This window comes from Pagrus major, chromosome 7 (assembly GCF_040436345.1).
Source record: "Pagrus major chromosome 7, Pma_NU_1.0".
Lineage (NCBI taxonomy): Eukaryota > Metazoa > Chordata > Actinopteri > Spariformes > Sparidae > Pagrus > Pagrus major.
In genome coordinates, this window is record NC_133221.1 from 10,742,240 (window position 1) to 10,764,685 (window position 22,446).

The window sequence follows — 22,446 nt, forward strand, 5'->3', positions numbered from 1 at the left end:
AAAAAAACTCTGACACACACACACACACAAAAACCACATAGCCTAGAAACCTGAAACCACTGAAAACCTGACTATAACGCCCTCCACTGGCACCCTGCAGTCTGCCTTTACAGCCTAACTGACCACTACAGAGCCAAATCATCCGTAGAACGACATCGCTCTCATTCCTCACCATTCTCCAGTGATGCGTGTCTTGAGCTCAGGGAGCAGGAACTTGTCGTGGAAGCAGTAGATGGAGGAGATGTTGGAGAAGATCCCTGTAATGACGTCCTGAGGGATTCCAGCCTCTGTGAGCTTAGTGCAAAATACCTGCAGAGATTTAAAAAAAACACACAACATAGTGTTTGTATACAAAGACTTGTGCAACTGCTTCCAAACACCCCCGGTTTGGGCTCTGACTCGAGGAGCAGGAATGTAAACATAGATGGAAAAATGTCCGTGTTTTTGTTTATCCACGCAAATATATTTATTTTCTCCAGATTTGGCTTCTCAAGTGTGACAGTGTGAGTCAACTACAACTACAACTGCTCATCTGCCCTAAACTACATCAACTGTACACTTGATGGATGAATCACTTTGAGTTTAGTTCAGCATTCAGATGATAATTTCATGACCCCAGGCAAACCACTGATAGAACACTTTCGATTTATGAAACGTGCCCATCGCAGCTGCCTGGAGCCCAAGGTGACGTCTTCCAATAGTTCTCTGTGTCTGACCCAATAGTCCAAAACCAAAAGATATTCAACTCACAGAGATATGAAACAGTTAAAAGCAGAATCTAATAAGCTAGAGCTCACAAATGTTTGGCATTTTTGTTTCATAAACAAGTCTGAGAAAATATCACCGTTAATTTTACATATTTAAGTCGACTCCTGGCATGTTTCCTCTGGTTATTTTCCTTTCTTTTCTTTTTCTTTTTATTGGTACTATTATTTTGGATTATTTTGAGTATTATTGTTATTATCTTACTTTATTTATTTGCTTATCCTTTATCTGCTTGCTTGTATAATTATATTTCTCTTTAACTGTGTTCTCTGATGACTGTTTGTATCATCACTTTCTAAGAAGTGAAATAAAGAAGAAAAACAACAGCAACAACAACAAAAAACAAATTAGGGCTGCAGGATATGGACAAAAAAATGATGATGTGACATGTGCTTGGGTCTGTACCAAACAGTCGACCATGACATCTCTGCGGCACCACAGTACTTCATTAATATGTTGTTTTGTCGCACATTTGACCTTTCTCAAAAAATTAGCTTCTTGCAATATTTCAATTACTTGTGTATCCCTAAAACAAATGCATGACAAACATAGTGCATAACAAACTGGAGGTGTGGAGTCTAAACAACATAGCAGGAGGCTCTATTGAAAGATGATATGAATTGCATTATGGGAAATGTAGGATCCAGTGTTTCTGACCCATACCCAGAACTAAAGGCCAGGATATCTCAGCCTCTGTTGCGTCAAGTTTTTCTCTTCTCCAACGCTTCTTAAGTTCAATACAAAATCACTGGATAACCAATTTAAATGATTTACTCTCTATCAAATGTGTTTTTTTTAATTTTCAGCACTATTACAAGTAAATGTCAGCGGGGGATAAAATGTAACTTCATAAATGTTCAGCTTCAGCTATGAAACCAGACACAGCGATGCATCAGAACTGAAAAGGATGCATTGCTTCACCTTTCACTTCCATCACCTTTTGCTTCCCTACCAGCCACAGCAATACGAGACTGCCACTACTGTTTCCATGGAAACCACGGTCGTGTGTGAAAGTAGTGAGACGAAAACAGGAAGTTAACTGAGAGGACTCTCTGCCCTCAGTGGCAAAATAAACCATAGCTGCGCTGTGATAGGGCAGCGAGCATCTCCTCCACCACATGAACTTCGCAAAGAGGAAGAGGACTGAACCACCGGGAGTCGGTTCTCATCACACGAACATGAGTGAACACAAATAGAGGCCAAAAAGAAATACGATAACCAATTTACAGAGCAGAATACGGGAGGATGCAATGACTTTTGAGAGAAATCAGATACTAAAGCGATGAAAAGAGTTTTTACAGAAGGGAATGCATCAGATTTAGAGCTGAAACGAGTAGTGGATTAGTAAACAGGTGACAACTTTGATGATCAAGGAATTTGCTCCAGCAGCTCAACTGTGTATACTTGCTGCTATTTTTTGGTTTCAACGATAGTGAGCTGAATATCTTTGGGTTTGGACTGTTGATCAGATCAAAACAAAGAAATCGAATACGTCAACTTGCTCAAAACAGTTCAACTGTTCATAACCTGGAGGCTCCAAACATAAGAACATAAGAATTCCTTTGAACAGCTGCCACCACAATTTGATCTCATATCCTTCAGGAGGGATTAACACAAAGTAAACTTGACAGAAGTGCTTCCCCAAACTTTACTGTGGTGTTTGCATGTCGTTTAAAGTGCTATTTTTAATATTCGGTGCAGAAATGTGAAGTTGAGTTTGAGAATGTGATTGTAGACAGACGTCTGCTCAGTCAGCCAAAGCTGGGCCGCATCATCGAGCCCAGACTGTTATTTTAAAGAGCTTTCCAATTATAAACCCAGCTAAGAGTCAGGAAACACGTCTTTAATCCACAGGATTTACATACAAGTCGCTAAAGAGCGCTGTGAGGGCATGACACTGCAACACACACACAGCAATATGTGCTTCATTAGAGACACACAAACTGTATTCACACGCTCGGGTTTGTGGTGACGAAGCCAAATTTATGCTGCACATGTATAAATATAAAACAGATACACAGACACACACGCACAGGAGCAGTTCCTCACATGATCCTGCTTACACTGCTCTGAGTAATCCAGTCAACAGAGGAAGGGTTGTTGACCAGTGGTGGATTTAATCCAGCTCAGCTCTGATCTCAATCACTAAGACCACTGGCACATTTAGGAGATTGAAATTTGGACCGCAGGCATCCAGACACACTCTCACACTCACACGGCAAGCACACAGAGGCACGACGTTACCTGGTCGAGGAGGTTGAGTCTTTTGACGTAGGCCTCTTCAGTGTGGAGAAGCTCTTTGGCGATGTTCAGGAGCTTCTGAGCTTCTGAGCACTGAGGGAGAAAGACAAGACACAGAGGATTACGTCTGGGGCTTCATTTAAACAAAGAAAGTATAAACATGTGAGCAGATACTCCATCATATTACAAAGGAAACCCTGCAGTTCTTCAGTATATGAGACACATTTGCAGCAAAGTCAGAAAGTTACGTCCATTTTCAACAGGAAAGTCTTTTTAAAATGAAATTAATTGGGTTGTTTAACAAATTTTTAATGATTGTTTTGATTCATCAGTGTGAAACAAGGATTACATAGGTTTGTTATACTTGTTAAATCAACAAAACTTGCTGACTGCTCTCCCTGATTTTTACAAACGACGATGGAGGTCATGATGTGTCTTCAAATTGAAAAACGGAGGTTAACTTTAAAGGGCCAGTGTGTAAGATTTAGGGCGACCTACTGGCAGAAATATAATATAATACTCCTAATTATGCTTTCATTAGTGTATAATAAACTGAAACTAAGCTGTGTATTCAATGAATTAGCTTTTAATAACGACAGCAGAGGCGGATTTTTCTGTCCGAGTCTGAGAGAGGAGTGACTGAGCCCGACTCGAACTCGACAGGCGTTCTGGAAGCTAAAGGATTGAGTCTGTGTGAGTTTCTGTCCCACATGAATGTTTGTCGCCTGGAAAGTAACAAATAGCCTCTGTGCTGCGTTTAAAGCGACAAAACAAACCCCCGCACTTAACAGGATTAATAGTCCTAACACAGACAGTCGGTGTTTTAGTTATCACTTAATATCACTTAGTACGTATTTTTACACGGTCTATTTATTTTTACACCATATTTTCATTTAAAAAACTTGAAAGCACGTCAACACGTCACTTAAAGGTGCACTGTGTAGTTTTAGGGAAGACATTTTGATCAGAAGACAAAGATCTTCATTTACTGATTTTTTTTATGCCTAAACAAACTAAATTAACAAACACCATTTCATGTTTAAATTTGGCGGACCCTGCCACCTTTCTAGCTTCAAACAGTCTTCTGGGGATCTTATTTTCCTCTGAGGACAGCTTGTTTATTCAGTTGTTGAAAATATAAACATTTCAGGATCAGATCAGGTACCCACGAGGGAGCAGGTCCTCTTCCACAGAGTCGGCCATGTTGTACCGACATGTTTCTATAGTAGCCCTAAATAGACAAACCACACACAGGCGCTAAAGAGGGCCTATCGCACTTTTAGCAGCCATTGTAGAGGAGGGTGAGATGAGGCATATGTGTTTGTTGCAATCTGCAACCGCACCGCTAAATGTCACTAAATCCTACAATGTAGCTGATAAGAAGAAACATATCAGGTGTCGTCTACAGGACAATACTTGTTAATAAGATCAATTCATTATTAGTTTTGGTCATATAACATAAAATATCAGCAGACTTATCCTTTATTGCATGTGCTGTGTGCTTTGGTTCAGTGGTGGTCAGCTATCAAAGTGATATGAACTATAATGAGATGATGCGGTGAAAATAAAGACCTGCTTCTTCCTCTCATTACGATGTGTTAAAGCTGAGATGACATTCAATAATGTATGAGTAAACATCAGAAATGACACTGTTAATAAAGTTCATCCCGATGACACAGAACACGCATCTGGGTCATGGAACATTTAGACTACTGCAAAAATGTGGGTTTCACAAGCGCTTTCTCCGACACTAATAGACACACACTTGCACTCTTACACACACACGCATGAACGTATAGCAGAGATGTGACTGAAACATTCAACGCAGATGAAGTACTTCTTTATCTATTATTACCAGCTAGTACTATTACCACGCTGACAACTGCGTGTAAAGTGGTGCACACAGAAAAAATAGTTTAGTCTATTATCTTCTTGCAAGGCGCATCACTAAAAACCCACATCCTCTGTGACAAGGTTTGTCATTATGCAGCCATCAACATGTCAGCTGTAGTGTCACAAACATTCATGCAGACACACACAGAAACGCAACACACCCTTCCTCTGCACGGCCGTGTTGGGATCAGGAAGCGCTGGAGAGCACCGATACCTCCCCTCCCCTGTGGGTGTGGGCGGTCAGCAGAGGCAGTATGTCTATTCATGTGACATTTGTGTGAGGTTTGGGCGTGTTTAAAGTGTTAAAACCAGTGCTGAGTGAGACGTCTCCTGCTGACAACAACGATAGCAATGCGCTGAGTATCTGCTGTCTAACATTTTGTCTGTTTGTCTGAGTGTCTTAAAATCCTCACAGTGACCATTTCACATGGTTCCATCTTTGAGTCATCGACTCAAGAATTTCCCTTTTTGTTCTGTATGCCAAAGGTACAGCTGGACTCAAAATCAGAAGTACATATTTTTCTTCCTACCTCACAGACCTTGTTGTAAGCAGTTTCATGTAGGAGCTATTTTTTTTCTACTACAAACTACACCCACCAACCTAGCTGATGCTGGCTCGATTTAGCTCAAAGCATCACTCTACCTCAGTACAGGCTGACAGAGCAGCTAGCATGGCTCTAGTTTGTTAGTCTTGTTTAGGAAGCTGCATATTTCTTTCTCTCTTTGTTTTTCATTTTTTGTTTTAGAGAGATACTTCATCCCAAAATCAAAAAAACATATTTTTCTTCTTACCCATAGTGCTATTTATCCATCTGTATTAGTTCGGTGTGAGTGGCCGAGCTGTGGCGATGTCTGTTCTCTAGCTAACTAATCTAACAAACTTTACAGCTCAGCTGAGGAGGACAACATTAATGTTTACATCCTGCACTAAAATGTATGTTTTGGAGCTTTGAGCACCAAGCATCCGTCTAGTTCCATTATATTCAAGAGAGGGCAAAACTCAGCAACTCTAGATAGATAAACAGCACTACAGGTAAGAGGTAAAAGATATATTTTTGATTTGGGGGTGAAATGTCCCTTTAAGGCTTTACCCTGATGCTGTGGGTCTACAATACAGGAAACAACGACGCACAAATAGGCCACCAGCAACAAAATGCGCACTGTTAGAGGTATCAGTGTTGTTTACAATCAATAGTCAAAATGAAGGACAACAGAAAAGTGAAACTTTAGCTCAGCTGCACTGACATATCTGTCTCTGGACTCTTTTATCCAGCAGCCATCCCGAGCTCCTGTTACAGCTTTTTGGCAGGTTTTTGTCCTTTTATGTATCGGCAGAGCTGCTTTTAGATTCGAGTCAGTCGCTTGTGACCGGCGAACTGATGCTGTAACAGTGTCTAACGTTTCATGCAGAAGTACTCTTTGAAATCGTTCACTCAGCCTGAGATAATAATAGACACAAGCTACTTTTTCCACTACATGAAAGTCAGTCTGACTGTCTGAGGTGAAGCTTTTATACTCTCAGAGGAGCTTGATTCCTGAAAAGTATGATGTAACATGGAATATAAATTATAAAGTGAAGGGGAGACATTAATGACCACCTCGGCCTGATGTTGGGGTCATTCAGGTTTGTGGATATGACTGGATGAAGCTGAAGCATGCGAGGTACTCACTTTGTGCGCCTCTGAGTTTGCATCTGTCAAAAACCCAGTCTGTGTGTCCGTCAGAGAGTGTATCTCTCCACTGCTCCCCTCATCCAAGTCACTGTCCTCATCCTGTGTTGAGTCTCGCTTGTTGCCAAGGGTAACGCAGCAGGACACACTCTCTGTTTCAGTCACACTGTCATAATGGTCCTCCTCATCGATGGCGTCCTCGTTGGGGAACACCTCCCCTTCTGCAGTGCAGGACGGGCTGTCGATGCCGCTGTCGCGGTTGGGGATCTTTCCATTCTGCTCCGAGGAATCGGGATTGTCCAGGAGCTCTTGGGAGGAGCCTTCCTCCCGCTCCACGCCGTCAAGGCAACCAATACCGTGCGAGATGTCAACCTCAACACAGTCATCCAGCGGGGCGTCCTCCGAGCCATCGATGTGCACGGAGGCCAGACGGGAAAGTTCAGAGACATCGTCGGTCCGTTCGGAGGTGACAAGTGCAAGTTTGTCAGGGGAGGAGTCTCCTGCAACCTTCACCGTGGTCTCCTGGCCGCAGGAGGAGGTGATGTCAGACGCAGGTTCCATTCTCAGACACAGTTGCAGCTGGGACCGTGGGTGCACCCCCAGGATGGGGACCCTGGGAAAATAAAAGACACCGTCACATCTGCTTTACTGAAAAATGTGCATCGTCAAAGAAAGCCAAATGAAGAATCAGGACACTTTATAGATGGAAAATAATGAGAAGTGTTTTTAGGTTTGATTAAATTTTATCATAGGCCAATACGATTCACCACATGAGTATTTAATTTAAAGGATAAGTTCACCCAAAAATGAAAATTCAGTCATTATCTGGTCACCCTCATGCCAATGGAAAGTTGGGTGAAGATGGGGGACTTGTTTAAAAATGTTAAAAAAAAAAAACAAAAACAAAAACCTATGAAATGGCTCCATCAAACTCTCTCAAAGCCCCAACATCCCAAATTGATTTGAAAAGACACCCACTTCAGACGAGTTTCGTGCCAACACATTTATCTTAGCAGCTACAGTGAAGATTTCTGCTTTAAAAATAAGTAAATAATTGTTTCAATGCGACTTTTCCGGAGACTTGGATTATGTTGGATGAGCAGTATGGAGCCATTTTATGTTTTTTTTCGTGTTCTTTTGTTTTGGGCTTTTTTATGTCCCCATCTACTTCAGTAGTTAAAGAGAATACTTCAAAGCTGTTCTGCTGTGAAGCTCCTAAAATGTTTTGTGGACTTCGAAACTTCATACGACTTTCCATCAGCATTGGGTGGAGATAATGACTGAATTTTCATTTTTGGGTGAACCTTTAATGAAACTTACAGAGCAAAAAATGAATCTGATAAGCAAGACTAGCAAGATTTCTCAGGAAATTCCCTTCTGACGTTCTTACCTTGAATTCTCAAACCTCTCGATGAGAAGCCCCACTTTCTGGGCCTCTTTCTGCGGCTGTGCACCCGAGCCAGGTGAAGTTGGACTGGGCTTTGGCTTGGGCGGAGGAGGGGGAGCCGGCAGAGGCCTGGAGGGCGCTGGAGGGATCCTCTTAGGTTTCTTGTCTTGCCCGAGGGCGAGCAGGTGCGCAGGTTTAGGGGGCACTACAGATGCAGGAATCCAGACGAGGCAAAAACAGCAGAGGAAGAGAGAAGCATGAGGCTGCTGACACTAACAAAAACCATCAGGTAACATGTATAAATCCGAGCGAGAAAACCTCCATGGCTGAGTCATGTGTGAAGCCTGCTTGTATCCTTGTGTATATATATATAAAAAAAGAAAAAACTCAAGATAAAACTCCAAAGGGAAGAAAACATCAGATAGAAACATATAGTAGCGGTGCAGAGCCAGATCAGCACTGAGCCTCAACTATCCACCAACTTCCTTATTTCAGAACAGGATGCTGAGATGAGTGTGTGTGTGTGTGTGTAAGTCACCGCGGTCACAGTTAGATACAAAAAAAAGAAAAAAAGCACAGACAGTCAGTCTGACGAGTGACATGGCTGTCTTTTAAACGCACACTGCACTCACGCATGCCTGCACAGTATGGCCACACCATTTCACAGTTAAGTCTGAGCATCTGCATCTATTATATTTTTCCGGAAAAACGTAAATGAAACCAGGAAATGTGCCGATATGTTACACTTGTTAATTTGAGCACTTCCTCTGTGTCTGCGTGCGTCACAGACAGACAAAGAGAGGCTGAGGAGACTTTCCTCAACAAAGATGTGATGATAAACGACGTGCTAATGACAGGACTGGTCCCATTTCTACTGAGATGAGTGAATGAAAAGGAAAGATGTTTTAGTTTTTGAATATTCATCTGTAATTTGGAAAGACTGTTTAAACCAGAAGGCTTAAATATGAGATTCCCGAAACCGAATTCAATTTTGTAATATGCATTTTAGCATCTGGGTTCAATCAGGGTTAGAATGAGGATTTTATAGTTGACTTGCCGTTTTCTTTCACATTTTGACTTTACAGAAATATATCGTTGTGTTGTCTTTTCCTGGTTTTTAAGGCTGAACACTTCTAATTGTTCTTATACTTGCCTTTACCCACTTAGTCATTATATCCACGTAACTGATGATCATTTATCGAAATTCTCATTGTGTTAATATTTTGTGAAAGTACTGTAGTCATCACAATACATTTGGTATGATCATACCCAGACAAGATTTTAAAAAAGACTGCAACAAAAGGTACATGGAAATCTGTCACAAGGTCCTTTGTTGTCACACAATTGGGCAGATTCATGCTTCAACATTTTCTAACCACAGGAACTTTTCCAGGAACCTTTTGAGGGAACTTGTATTACAACACCTGCATTCTGACCGGAGTAACTCTGAGTTACTGCTCTCTCAGGATGAGCTACATATGGAATAAAATCCTGTATGTATCAAAATACGCTACACCATTAGTAGAAATGTGCTAAGCGTTTTCTGCCCAGTAGGGGCCAGGAACTATCAGGCTGTAGCACAGCTTTTCCAACTAGCCCTGTCACTGTAACTACCTATTGTTTGTCCTTATGTTGTGATGTTATTGTGATAAACAATATTACTGCATACTGTCAAACCATTTTATGCCATTAATATAATGATAATATAATAGCACAATAAAGCAAGAACACCCTTTCAAAGAGCAATGAACATTAAATCAATATTCAGGCCGATAACCTGGATTGTGATAAAAATACTATCCTATCCTAAATAATATGAAATATAAATATAATAAAAACACACAATGTGAAAATAATGCTAATGCTAATGACAGAGAAAACACTGATAGTTACTGTATGCTGATGTGCAAAAAGTAAACACTGGGTTGATGTAAAGAAACTTTTACCAAAGTCATATACTGTATTGTATTGTATAGTCATTGTACTGTTTCCTTTGCTCCTCCTTGTCTCTCAAACACTGGAAACAGCAGTCAACGTGTTGTTTAAACGCGATAAAAAGCAAAACAACTTCTTTCTGACATCCATGTTGCTCTCACATCCTGACATGATGCACATGAAAACACACCGAAGTCAGAAGAACGACTTCCTAACTCGGCAGATGGGATCATCCGAGGAGCACGTGAACGCAGCATTATTCTGACATCATGTTGGCGAAAAGAATCCTCATTTAAACACAACGGGCAATATGGAGGTCAGCAAAAATGATAGAGGTCGTGTACATACGTCAATAAGTCGATGAGATTCAGTATGTATGATCGGGAAATATATGTAAGATGAGTCATTAACGAAATCTTCGTGACAGGCCTACTTCCAATTTGAGGATTTGCTGCTCGTTGGGTTTGACTGTTGGTCAAATAAAACTAACTAAAACCAAATATTCTGCAACCATAATCAAATTATGACTAACAATCCTGACCATATATGGTAAAAGAATAGGGCTGATCATTCTCTTCTATAATCCTCCACTTAATTCTGAAAAGCTGTGAGCCACTTAAATATTGAGGCTGAGTCTGTGGTGTAATGTCCTCTAATGTTTTTCAGTAATTCCCAAAATACAACACATGTTGTTCATATTTAGCATTCTTCATTGACGCCCACACACAAACACTTGGGAATCACTGGCCTGCTTTAAAAGCAGCAGCTCTTTCAGGGGTGACCCACTGAGCTGTGAGTGACACAGTGAGGCCGAGCAGCCGACACGAACCGTGTTATAGAGGGGTGTTTGTCAGAGCAGAATGAATGGCAGCTCAATAGCAGGGGTCAGATCTCGCTGCTCCTTTCAATTATAAAGACAGCTCTGATGTCGAAACTGACCTTGACGGGGCCACACTGTGTCACCGTATCTTACCTTGAGGTTTCTGTGCGGTTGGCGGTCTGGGTGAGGTGGATGGCTGGGGCCGGGGTTTGATGGCAGGCCTGTCGTGACATGGTCTGGGGGTCGGACCTTTCTTCACCAGCCGTGGAGAGCGCAGGTAGTCCCCTGATCCACACTGGTACTGCAGGGAGGAAGCAGGGAGGTCTGGAGAGAAGAGAAAAAAATAAAGAGAAGATCAGGGTATCGATCAAAATAACGAGATTCATCTAAATACACATCTACAACCCAGCGTAATCCTGCTACAGCGATGCAGTGCTGTGCAGTGTAGGTGAATGACCTTGAGCTCAGTGTGTGTTTCAGGATGTCGCCCTCGGACAGAGAGCAGAGGGACCACAGTGGAGAAGAAAAACCTCTGCAGCATCGATTGTAACACCAGGCCCGAGGCGGCAGACATAGAGCTGCACAGGCTGCATATTGGTTTCTCTCACACTCTGTGATGGGACTGTGTCTGATTGACTACATCTAATCTTCTAAATAGACTATGTGTGAGTGAGAGAAAGAAGCTCGATAATGTAGTTGTGTGCGAGCCACATTGTCCTCTGGATGACAAAGTTTCTCTGGCTCCGATTGTGTGCTTTGAAACGCCCGATTTAGATGCGATCAGTCTAAACTTTACTGTGTTTGGTCGGATTTATTTTTGCTGATTTATCCCTAAAAATACACAATTGGTTTGGTTTGAAGTGTTAGGCTATTGTCAACAAATCCCACACAAAGAACAAAACCAACCCCAAGCACAAAGCTTGTTTGTTCCTACTGAAGAAGAAAATCTATCTATCTATCTATCTATCTATCTATCTATCTATCTATCTATCTATCTATCCATCTATCCATCTATCCATCCATCCATCCATCCATCCATCCATCCATCCATCCATATTGTTATTATTGTGATGGCCCACCAGTGGAATCAGACATACAATGCAAAACACTTCAAGCGCTTTAAAGTTGCTTGGGCTGAATTAAAACATCATCCTATCAGCAGAAATTTTCCTTTTCGGGCCAATACTAATATATTTCTTTTGAATTTTAAAGCCTTTAATGGCCAATACTGATAACAGGGCAATATTATTGTACATCCCTACTAAATATAGTCCTCAAATGGCTAGGCACTGTAGCTTTATAAAGCGTTACTCAAACTGAGGGGACTAGTTTTTAGCTGCAGTGTTGATGTGCAGGACAGCAATGGTGATAGTTCATGTTAGCAAAGGAACAGTGCAACAGTGTGGTTCATTGACGTCTTTGAATAGCTTCTGGACAACAATGGAGGTACTGTATATGGAAAAAAAAAGATTTAAGATATATAAGGCCTCAGCTACACAGGCAATTATTGTTAGCAGGATCAATGCATTGTTAGTTTTGGTCTCTTCTTCGAATTGAATGCTTAATGCAGTTTTTTGCATCAGAATTTTATGTCCACATGCACTGTGCACGCCTCGCTGTCATTATGGCTGCGATGAAAAGGGCTCAGAAAATCTTCTGTTAGAGGAAGTAATGTGAAAAGTGGTTGAAAACAGAAGTGAGGTGCGAATTATGCAGCAAAATTCATCGACAGTAAGTCATAAAAAAAACAAGCAACAATTAAACCACTAATGCTTGTTCCAATTTGACTTCAAGCCACGTTTTTGGATTTAATTATTTCTTATCTGACTGTCAACACGAATAAAAACTGAAGATTTTTAAGGGCATGGAAATAAAGACTAAAAATGTTTTGTCCTGTACACACAATCCAACTGGCATAATATATATATATCCAGACAGACAGACAAAATGCAGGATAGAGGTTATAATATGTAGTAGACGGCTAGACACAAGTCCTGTGAAGTGATAAGCCAGCTAACAATCGTCTCTGAGTGTGTCTTACTGTTACAGTTTTAGCTGTTATCTGATGTGTCTGTCTGTTACACCAAAGCAATGTCCCTCAGTAGATTTAGTTAATAACTGTGCAAACTATGCAGCCACACGTCTCTGTTCCTTCGGGGCTCATGGATTCGATCTAGTCACCACAACTCTTTCTCAACTGGATTACAGCCTGAAATTGCACCGAGCCCCCGCTAGAGCCCTGGCACATCTAATTTGGTGATTTTCAGCCATGCTGCAGGCAGTGGAAGGAGGAGAAATCAGTCGGTAATGAGTCCTGTTACGCTGTCTGCCCCATGTGGCACACTGCAGGCTTTCCCACCATCTCTCCACCGCAGCGGAATAAGAGCAGGCAGGGGGAAAAGATGAGGCTTGAATGTGAAATTGTGTCACAAACTACAGTAGGTAGGCTTTATATTCGCTCCTTCAACTCAGTCCCTGGCAACAGAAATACTGTGAGACTCTTTCTGCTTGTACTGTCTCTAAATCAGAGATGACTCGTAGGCTGAGTCAGAGGAAAAAAGCTTGACCTATGATCAAGTGAGCAAGCACGTCCTTTAGCCGAACGACTGCCTAGTGAAGAACTCAATGACCCAGGCTGGCTTGGGTCACTCCTGGGAAAAGCAAACAGAGACAGAAGATGGAGGCATAGGGGCCGGTACCTATGGAAACTCAGACAGAAGAGCTGACACTCACAGTTTCGTCTTAATTAAAACCTCACAAACCAAAGAATAAGACTACACGACACATCATCCTTCACCAGTTCCCAAGAAACACAGAGTGAAATGCGATGAACAAGTACATTTCAAAGTTATATCACAATGATCTCTAAAACATTCAACAATCAAAGCTTTAAGTAGAAAATACAATCACATAGGAGCCGGTTAAAGAAACATTACCTCGCCTCCAACCGCTCAGTTTCACATATCCAAAGTCCAAAGAGCAACTGAACGGAAAACCCCCACACAACAAAGTCAAAACCAAAACATATCCTGCCCTCCCAGTTTGCCAAAGTCCGCATGTGCAACCGAGACGGCTCTTTGTTGTAAACAAACACATGCACACACCCTGAAAAGTCCTTCAAAGCTAAGTCCTTCTTTATGCCCGGACACACACATTCACCTATCCATTCCCAGGTGTATTTGAGGAGCTGCACCTGTCCTTTCACCTGCCAAACCTGATCCAAGCACCTCCTCCTGGGGCCGAAGACGTGAAGTGCATGCGAGTCACCGTGGAGCCCAGTGATTCCAGCATACTCCTACAGCTGAGCCAAAACATATAACTGATTGAATTGCACTGTTTATCCAAAACCAAAACAATGCTTGAAGCTACGTGTCAGCCACCTAATTGATTTGGACTCCGAGGGATCCGAGAGATGAGATTAATATTGTAATTGTGTAATTTTAAGGAGGCTTTAGTGAAAACACACAGGAGAGCGCTGATCTGAGCTCATTAATTTCATCTGCTCAGCTGAGGGCTGGATGAGTAAGACGATTACGCATTCAAAGACATTATCATCACCACACCCTGTCAGCTGTGGGTTACCACCAAACCTTTCCCTGCAGAAGCAATTCCAGCCACAGTTTGTTACCTGGCTCTCCTACTTAAAGTGACACACGGTGACTAAGCGCCCCGTCTGTCTCACCTGTTCAAACATGGCTGTGATATAACAAACTTCTTCATTCACTCAGAGGAGAACAGAACGAACAGAGGTGAAGAGCACGGCAAAACGATTTGGGTCGTAACCTGAAAGACTGCATTACAGCGGATTTCTAAAACATAGTGAAGGGCTCCTGTGCACGTCACGCATCGAAACATTCAGATACTTTCAGGTATTTGACGGGGACGCTCTCGCCTTCTCTCTCTCTGTTAGAGTGAAAAGCACATGAAGGGGCCCTGCCAAAGCTGGGACACTGTGATGCTGTCACAGGAGAAAAGTCTAAGGAATGTCCCTCTTATGTCACGACATAACACCAATGTGTGCAAGTTTGAGCCTCTCCCTGAACTTGACTTTTAAGGAAATGCCGTCCTATATACTATACAGATTTTAAAGACCACTGAGGCAATGTGATTGTGATTTTGGGCTATATAAATAAATATGTTTGAATTGATTTGATATATGTAAAATAAATCTTAATTCTTTAGCTTACTGGTCATATTAGCAATATATGGATACCATGTGTCATGTGACCTCTTGAGCATGGCTGTCGTTCTCTCTCCGTCCCATCACTTGGCACGCATTTGAAGCTACATGCAGGCTTCCTCACTAAGGTATGCTGTGTTCAAGTCGGGTTTGTTTAAACTGCACCACTATAACCAATTATTTATTTAATTATCGTAGCTTATGGCTTTATAAAATTACACATCATGACCTGCAATGATTTCCCCCAAACACGATCGTTGGCCACCTCCCGGATTCATACTGCAAACTATAATAAAGTAACCGCTAACTGCTGTTGACAGTAGCTGCCGTTAACAATTAGCCTTGCAGCTAGTGGTCCGGACTGGGAGCTTGTAGTGGTATTATAAAAAAGGATGGACTAGGGCTAACTGCTTAGCATGCTAACTTCAGTAGATATGCCTGCAAACCAATACATAGATGTCTTTGATATAATGTCAAAACTCTCATTTCTTCACATTCTGTATTAATTTTAGTTCATTTTTGAATGTTTTAAAATAAAAGTTGTACATATTGAGACTGTGAAACTCTTATTCTTGCTCACTTGATGGGTTTTAAAATGTTAAAACAACAAGCAGCAGCTCAAGAATTAAGTTGTAAATCAGGAACTATCTGATAATAGTGCAAGTAAACAGGACATGAGTCAGTGCTAGCTTTCAGTCCTTGACTGTTGCTCAATGTTACAGACATGTTCCATCAAAACCAAATCAGTATAAATGCTCGACACCCAGGTATACTTAAAATAGGTTAGAAGTAGGTTTTTCTTTAAAGTAGCCAAAGTAAAGTAGCCTTTTTTCTCAATGAATAGGTATATGTAGCATTTTGCAATTTCATAATAATCTATTCATTTTGAGGAAAAATGCTACAACAGTGCTGAAACAAACTAGGCAATATATCATAAAAAACAACCTAAATCATTAGTATCATTAGTAATAATCTGATTAACTTCCATGTTAGTAGCTAATCACTGAAGTTGTTATTTTCATTTAAATATGGTGAACGCCTCATTTTGGAAACGAACTTCACTTTTCCTTGAAAACCCAAGAGACACACAGGCTCACACATCCTCCAAAAATTGCGCAAACCTAGCCAGCTGTCAGTCACCGTCAGGCCTGAGGCGACCCCTTCAGAGTCATTTATTACCCATCATCCCTTGAGTACAGTCCTCCCGCCTCAGCGCTGTCTGGTAGACTGATCACTCACATTCAGCAGGGTCTCCCAAGTCAGAGAGCCAGTCAATCAGGTCCCATGCCCGCAAACCAACCTCTGGTGAGGCTGAGCTGACAGCCCCGCTCCCATCACTTCAACCAACCCCTGTTTCCCCACCAAGACCGACCTGAATCCCAGTGACACCCTCTCTAAAGAATGGCACCTCATTATTCCCATGTCAAATTTCTCGGCCTCTCTGCATGCCTGCATTACACCTGCTCTGCTCCTCTCCTTCTGTCTGCGTCCCTGTTTCTCTCCCTCTCCACTCAGAACCATATTGATCTGGTTTCGCCGGTCTGTTACACTGAAACACTCAAAGAGAAGCAGCATCTCATGTAATGGCTCTTTGATTTATAATGCTCATTGAGCTACAGAGCTCAAATGAAAGGTTTTAAAGGAAGCACTCAGGTGCCCATATAAACACTGAAACATGTTTTTTCTTGCTATAATCCTTCCTTCTGTTCACAGAACGGTGACTGTGGATTTTGTCCCCCCGTCACTTTACATTGTTATCTGATCTTCTGATGGCCTGTATGAACAGGAGGTATGGTGGCTCAAACTGGTTTTCTACAAGATACGGTAAACAGAGCAAAAAAGAGCGAAGAGTCGAGAAAGCTAAACCAAAACAACAGCTAAGAGAGAGCAAAGGTGGTGACAGAGACAGAGAGGTCCAACGCCACAATTAGTTTTAAAACCATGTCATCTACCACTCCTCCTATCATCTCGCCACACCCTGTCTCTTTCCTCCCTGTGCAGCAGGAGACACTAATGAGTGCTCTGACCTTGATCTGCTTACCAGAAATCCACAGAAAGACTTCAGTGCACAGAGGTGACGGACCTCAAGACAGTGAAATGAGAAAGTGATACTATTAAAAAAAAAAATGTAAATATAAAGCTGCGTTTCCACCAAAGTAGTTTTGGTAATAGTACCTTCTGAACTCGTATGTAACCCATGGTAACTGTACCTAAAGGCAAACTTAACTCTCGAGAAGCTGATGCATTTATTAACCGACACACTCTGACCTAAAATGGACATTATTGCCGGATTTACAACATTTTACAAACTGGTAACCTTTTTCTTCCTCTGCCTCGCTTGCTTTCACTGTCTTTTCCACCTCTCTCTCTCTCTCTCTCTCTCTCACTCGACCACATACTTGCTACACACGGCGCACACGTGTGGTTGTTTATTCAAACAAGTAAACAAGACAGAAAGCTGCTGGAAAAAACAGGAGTTTGGGAAATCCTACGCCAGAACGCAGAAGACGAGACAGATCTGGTTGTTCCGACTGACCAATCAGCGGTCCTACAGCAGTAGGGCTGTCACAATATATCGCTATTGACGGTAATCAGGATGTTTAAATATGAAATACTGATACTGTATTGTAATATGCATATGATAATATCTTGGAAATATTACATTGCCTCTTAAATCATTTACACTTTCCTAACTGTACGTGACAATAAAAATGGAAAATTTCATCAAGTCTCATTGATCTTTTGGTAAACTTTTGTACAGTTATGGTTACAGACTCTCTCTTCACCTCCCTACACTTTTATTTTGAGTGTCATTCATTTGCCAGAGACAAAACACTTTTTTTCTGCAGACATCATGATAATATCATCACAGTGAACTCTTTAGGCCACAATAACTGTGTAGTGATAATCTGATATTTGACAGCCCTGCTCTGCTGTGTTTAAACTCCACCTTTAAGCCTTAAAATAGTGTTCTAGGTACCTCAACAGAATGATAATGAAAAAAACAGGAGGCTCTTTCTCTTTTTGAGTGGTTCTTTTGGTACCATCCACAACTTCTGATAATTGAACTGAACTGAACCGGACTGCTCGGAGGTAAAAAGGCTTTAGTTTGAGTAGGTTCCCTAGTCAGACAAAGGAAATGACATTTTGTTTTATATTTTATTTTAAGTGCACAAAACAATGGACAACAATAGGAATTGTTTTGTTTTGCTGGAGCTGTTTCTGTAATAATATTTGGTCCCTTTTTTGAGGCTGTGAAAACACAGCATTAAAGCACAAGCCGCTGAAATGTCGGTCCTTGAATCAACCTAAATCTGTAGGCTCCAGCATACTTCAGGATACTCTGAGAGCATCAGACGGGCTGTCAATTCCACGATAAGTGGTTGAAGCGCTCCTTCCTTCAGGCACCACTACTAGAATCTATACTGTAGCTGTCAAGAATTCAAGCTGGCTGCAGCGAACGCGCTCAGCAAGAGACCAATCCTCAAACCTTTGACGACGCCTTTCAAGCCTGCAGCCTTGTTTGCGCGTTTGATTTGAAAAAGAGTCTGTGTGGAGCATCGCTTTAAGAGGATCAGTCCAAACTCACAAAGTGAGAGCGGAAGTAGAGCTGAGAGAGAGGAAATAATGGTGTCAGTACAATAACAGCTGCTCCAGGATCTCCAGTAGAGCAGATCCTCAATCTCTGACAATCAGAAAATTTCCCTCATAGTGTAACGAGGCTCCAGCGCCCGCTTCACCACGGGGTTTGTCAACACACACACACACACACGAACACACATGAGGATCAACAGCGCTCCAATCACCGACAGCAGCATCTGGCCCCAGATTACAAATCTATATTCATCTATTTCTCATTATGCTCTGTTATTCCTCAAACCCTCCATTTCCACATCCACTACTGGTGAGAAAATTTTGTTTTGTTTAAAAATTAGTGTCGCCTGAAGTTTCAGTAGTATCATGGTTTGCCAGGAGCTGGCGGCAGAAGAGGGGGAGGTATGTCATCTTGTTAGGTCTCTCCTCTCACCCTAAATCAGGTCATTGGGCACAGCACGCACACTGACATGTCTCCCAAACTACGTGGGAGGATTTCAGCAGCTCCCACAGATTAGAAACCATGAGATTTCGAGCGGGTGGAAGACCGGGAGGGACTGAGAGGTTGGAGTGAGGATGAGGAGGCAGCAGGTGGCTGGAAAAGGGTTGAAGAAAGTCGTGGAGTAGCTCATCATCTCATCGTGGATGCACAAAACAAGTAAAGATAAAGCACAGCTGAGTGGTTTTTGCTAGAAAGTCAGAAGCATGACAGAGACAGGAATATTTATGAGTCGTGTTAGCAAACATACAGCGGCCGAGGCTGAAAATACAGTGTGGACAAAACGGGCCCATCTGGTTTCGATTCCCGAAATGATACCCTGTAACTGTCAACAAGTGGGGAAAGCTAAACACAAACAAAGACTGACGAGTTAATATCAGAGCGGCTTGGTGCATGTGGAGGTCCCAAATTAAATCAAGTCGCTCCACAAAGAATTCTCCTTCAACATGTGCTCCTAGAAAACCAAAGAGGAGGCTATTGCCATGGCAACTATGCTGATCTATATTGCTAATATAGTAGGTAGGTCATGGTGAGCTATAAAGAGCTACTTGTGCTGTCAGTAGACACATGGCTCTGAGAAAAGTGGACTTAAAAATAGATGGATGAAGAAACGCGGTCCAGCCCTCAGCTATAGATGTAATACTGCAACAAAACACAGCCGATAGAGATAACCTGCTTCTCAAAGCTGATAATGATAAGATAACCAGTAGTTGTATTTTTTTAAGAAGGGCTAAGATATTGATGATATTATGCTAACTGTAAGATGTGAAATATGACCAAGCTGTTCTGTGTCTTGTTTAGTTCATATGCTCTGTATGTTGATTTCTTTTGTTATGTTTTTTGTCTTTTCCTGTACTGTATTTGAATGTACTCTACATGACACTGCTACTTTAATACTTTTGTCAATTGTCAAAATATTATCAAAATTGCAATTTTCTTAATAAAGACTAAATGTGTCACAACACACCAATAAATAATGAAACACCGTGGTGCTGCAGAGGTGCCTACAAATCATATTCTGCAGTAGTATGGGCACATGCTTGTTTAGTATAGATCCCAGCATATAGCACATAAATATCATATATGTTTTTTAAAAACTAAAATCATGACCTCTATCACAATGCCTGTCAAATTATTCACAATCGCAGGATGATGCACATCCCTTAGCTCTCGACAAAATACAAGCAAGTTGAGGTAACAGGTCACTGTCACTGACCCGAGACCTTTTATACAATGTGACTCAAGGCCATTTAAGTGAGCTGTCAAATGCACAATGTAAGCCACGGAAGCACACTCAGAAATTACAGTAAGCAGCACAATGATGACGTGACAAAGGACTGATTAAAATTTCATATTCATCATCAGACATGTGACTTGCGAGCATGGCTGCACACACTGTGCTCTCTAATTCAGAGCCCTTCACCCCCACAACCACAACCGCTTCAAGAGGACTTTTTACGAGGCACTGAGCTGAGAAGTGAGCCTCTGTTTGTCGGTCTGCAGTGCAGCACAGTAGCCCAGAGCATTACTGTAGAGGAAGCAGCCAAAAGATTGGCAATTAGGGCAACACACACAAATGCACACACAGGAGAACAAGGGGGTTTACAAACCTGCCAGTGGAGATGACTGCCCAACTGTCCCAGAAACTACTGAAGCCTACTGTAGCGGCTCTCAATGGCGGCTTTCACTGCGTAATGTCAAAACCCAACTGGCCGTTCTGCACAACAATGGGGGCAAAGCTGAGCAGGACAGTCCATCTTCTCCTTCTCAGTCCATTTGGATAAACACTAACACACCTTCACCAGCCAGGAGGATTTCTAACTGCTGGTGCTGGAAAATCTAGAAAAATCTACTCCAGCTCTTTCCATTCCCACAGGGGGTGGGGGAGGTCTTCACAAACACAGGTCTGCTCCATGAGTCATCAGGCACCCGAAGCCTGAAATACCATTTTCAAAACAAATTTCAATCATTCCCTGTCCGAAGGAGGCCATATTGTAATGAGGACTATCCAGTTTAATCTTCTGGATCAAGGCTTGATCACTCTTCACACTGACCAAGGGTCTCTGACGTGTGAATGCATTGATTACTTTACCATATATTGATTAGTGGGATTAACCAATCATTACAGCGGACAGGACCAGTTAAAAAACAGCCATCTGGTCGACTGCATGATTGATTAATTGCTGACTGATTGATGAGTCATCGGCAGCTGACCACACACCAACCTCCACACAACGACGCATGCACATGCATACATTGTTGCGTCGCCGGGCCCTGTTGCTCAACTGTATACAAAACCCCATCCGCAGTACAGACCGCAAAATTGCTTTGAAACTTAACTCATGTCAACACGGTAGCATTACACTGTGATCTGCCAACGTTTTACAGCGTGCTGCAAAGTGTTCCACTGCGACTGCACAAAAACATTCAGCGGCTACCAGAAAACGACTGACCAAATCGTTCCTTTTCCCAAATAAAAAGCAGCCCGTAGTGAGAGAACATTTCACAGGCAGCTAAATCACACCTCTGCCAGCCACACAATTACACCTCTGGAAACGCCAGCCTCTCCGCCAACACAATAACAGGAGGAAGTGGTGTATGTAGAGCGTGTCCACTGCATCCAGCTTTTCCAGTGGACACATGTATGCGTTTGCTGGAAATGGGGTTGTTTTTGCTCTGAGAGGAAAATTAGAGGGCGGACATGATCACTGCGGTGATGTGTATATTTTTCTATGGGTGTACGTATTTGTCGAGGGCTACAACGGTAATTATTGTAATTATCGAACAATCTATGGCTATTTCGTTTGATTACAGTTCATTATTTTGTTTAATTGTCTTGTTGTATTTCATTTACGGTGTTATACAAAACCTGTTTTATTTAATGGAGATTATAATGCAGAAAAAGTTGCTTGGGGTAATTTATAACGATTTAATTCCCAGTGAAGTTTACTGTTTCAGTGCACTGATAAAGTTTCACGTTAAACTGTTAAATATCCTGCTCTGTAACATGTCTCAACTGTTTGATAACCAGATTTTAGGGATTATCCAAAAATTGTGTCAATATATTGATACACTGATAGATTTTTGGTCTTCAGAGACAATGAAAGGACGTTTGTTGCTGCTCAATGCTCCACTGTTACGCCTCCGGGCCTTGTTTATTATTCTCTTAACAAACCGGCTCAGTTAGGTGAACCCAAGATGCTCGGATACATTGGTCTGCTGTTCGAATGCTTCTTCCATTAGTGCCGTTAATTTTGTTTTCTTAGCTTAGCTTCGCTGTGGACATCGCCCCACCATAGTCATGAATCCGATTTTCTAGTGAAATCAGCTTGTTGCGTGATGGCTCTTTCAGTACTACTTCCTTCCACACCTTTCCACCACATGCATTCACTTTTTTACTAACTTTCATCCAAACTATCCTTTATTCCGTCCTGTGGCCCCCGACTGAGCCTCCGTTCTCTC

The 22,446-nt window shown here is 42.0% G+C and overlaps 1 protein-coding gene across 2 annotated transcripts in view; it reads right to left on the reverse strand.

The window, feature by feature from the left end:
• The window catches only part of fgd (faciogenital dysplasia), a 60,733-nt gene that overhangs the window by 13,036 nt on the left and 25,251 nt on the right, over positions 1-22,446 (reverse strand). For both annotated transcript variants that reach the window (XM_073470492.1, XM_073470493.1), the window contains exons 2-6: positions 10,865-11,035; positions 7,960-8,161; positions 6,570-7,182; positions 3,010-3,099; positions 173-309 (exon numbers count right to left, since the gene is read on the reverse strand). In XM_073470492.1, the coding sequence (XP_073326593.1) occupies positions 173-309; positions 3,010-3,099; positions 6,570-7,182; positions 7,960-8,161; positions 10,865-11,035 (1,213 nt within the window). The remainder of the gene's footprint in view (positions 1-172; positions 310-3,009; positions 3,100-6,569; positions 7,183-7,959; positions 8,162-10,864; positions 11,036-22,446) is intronic.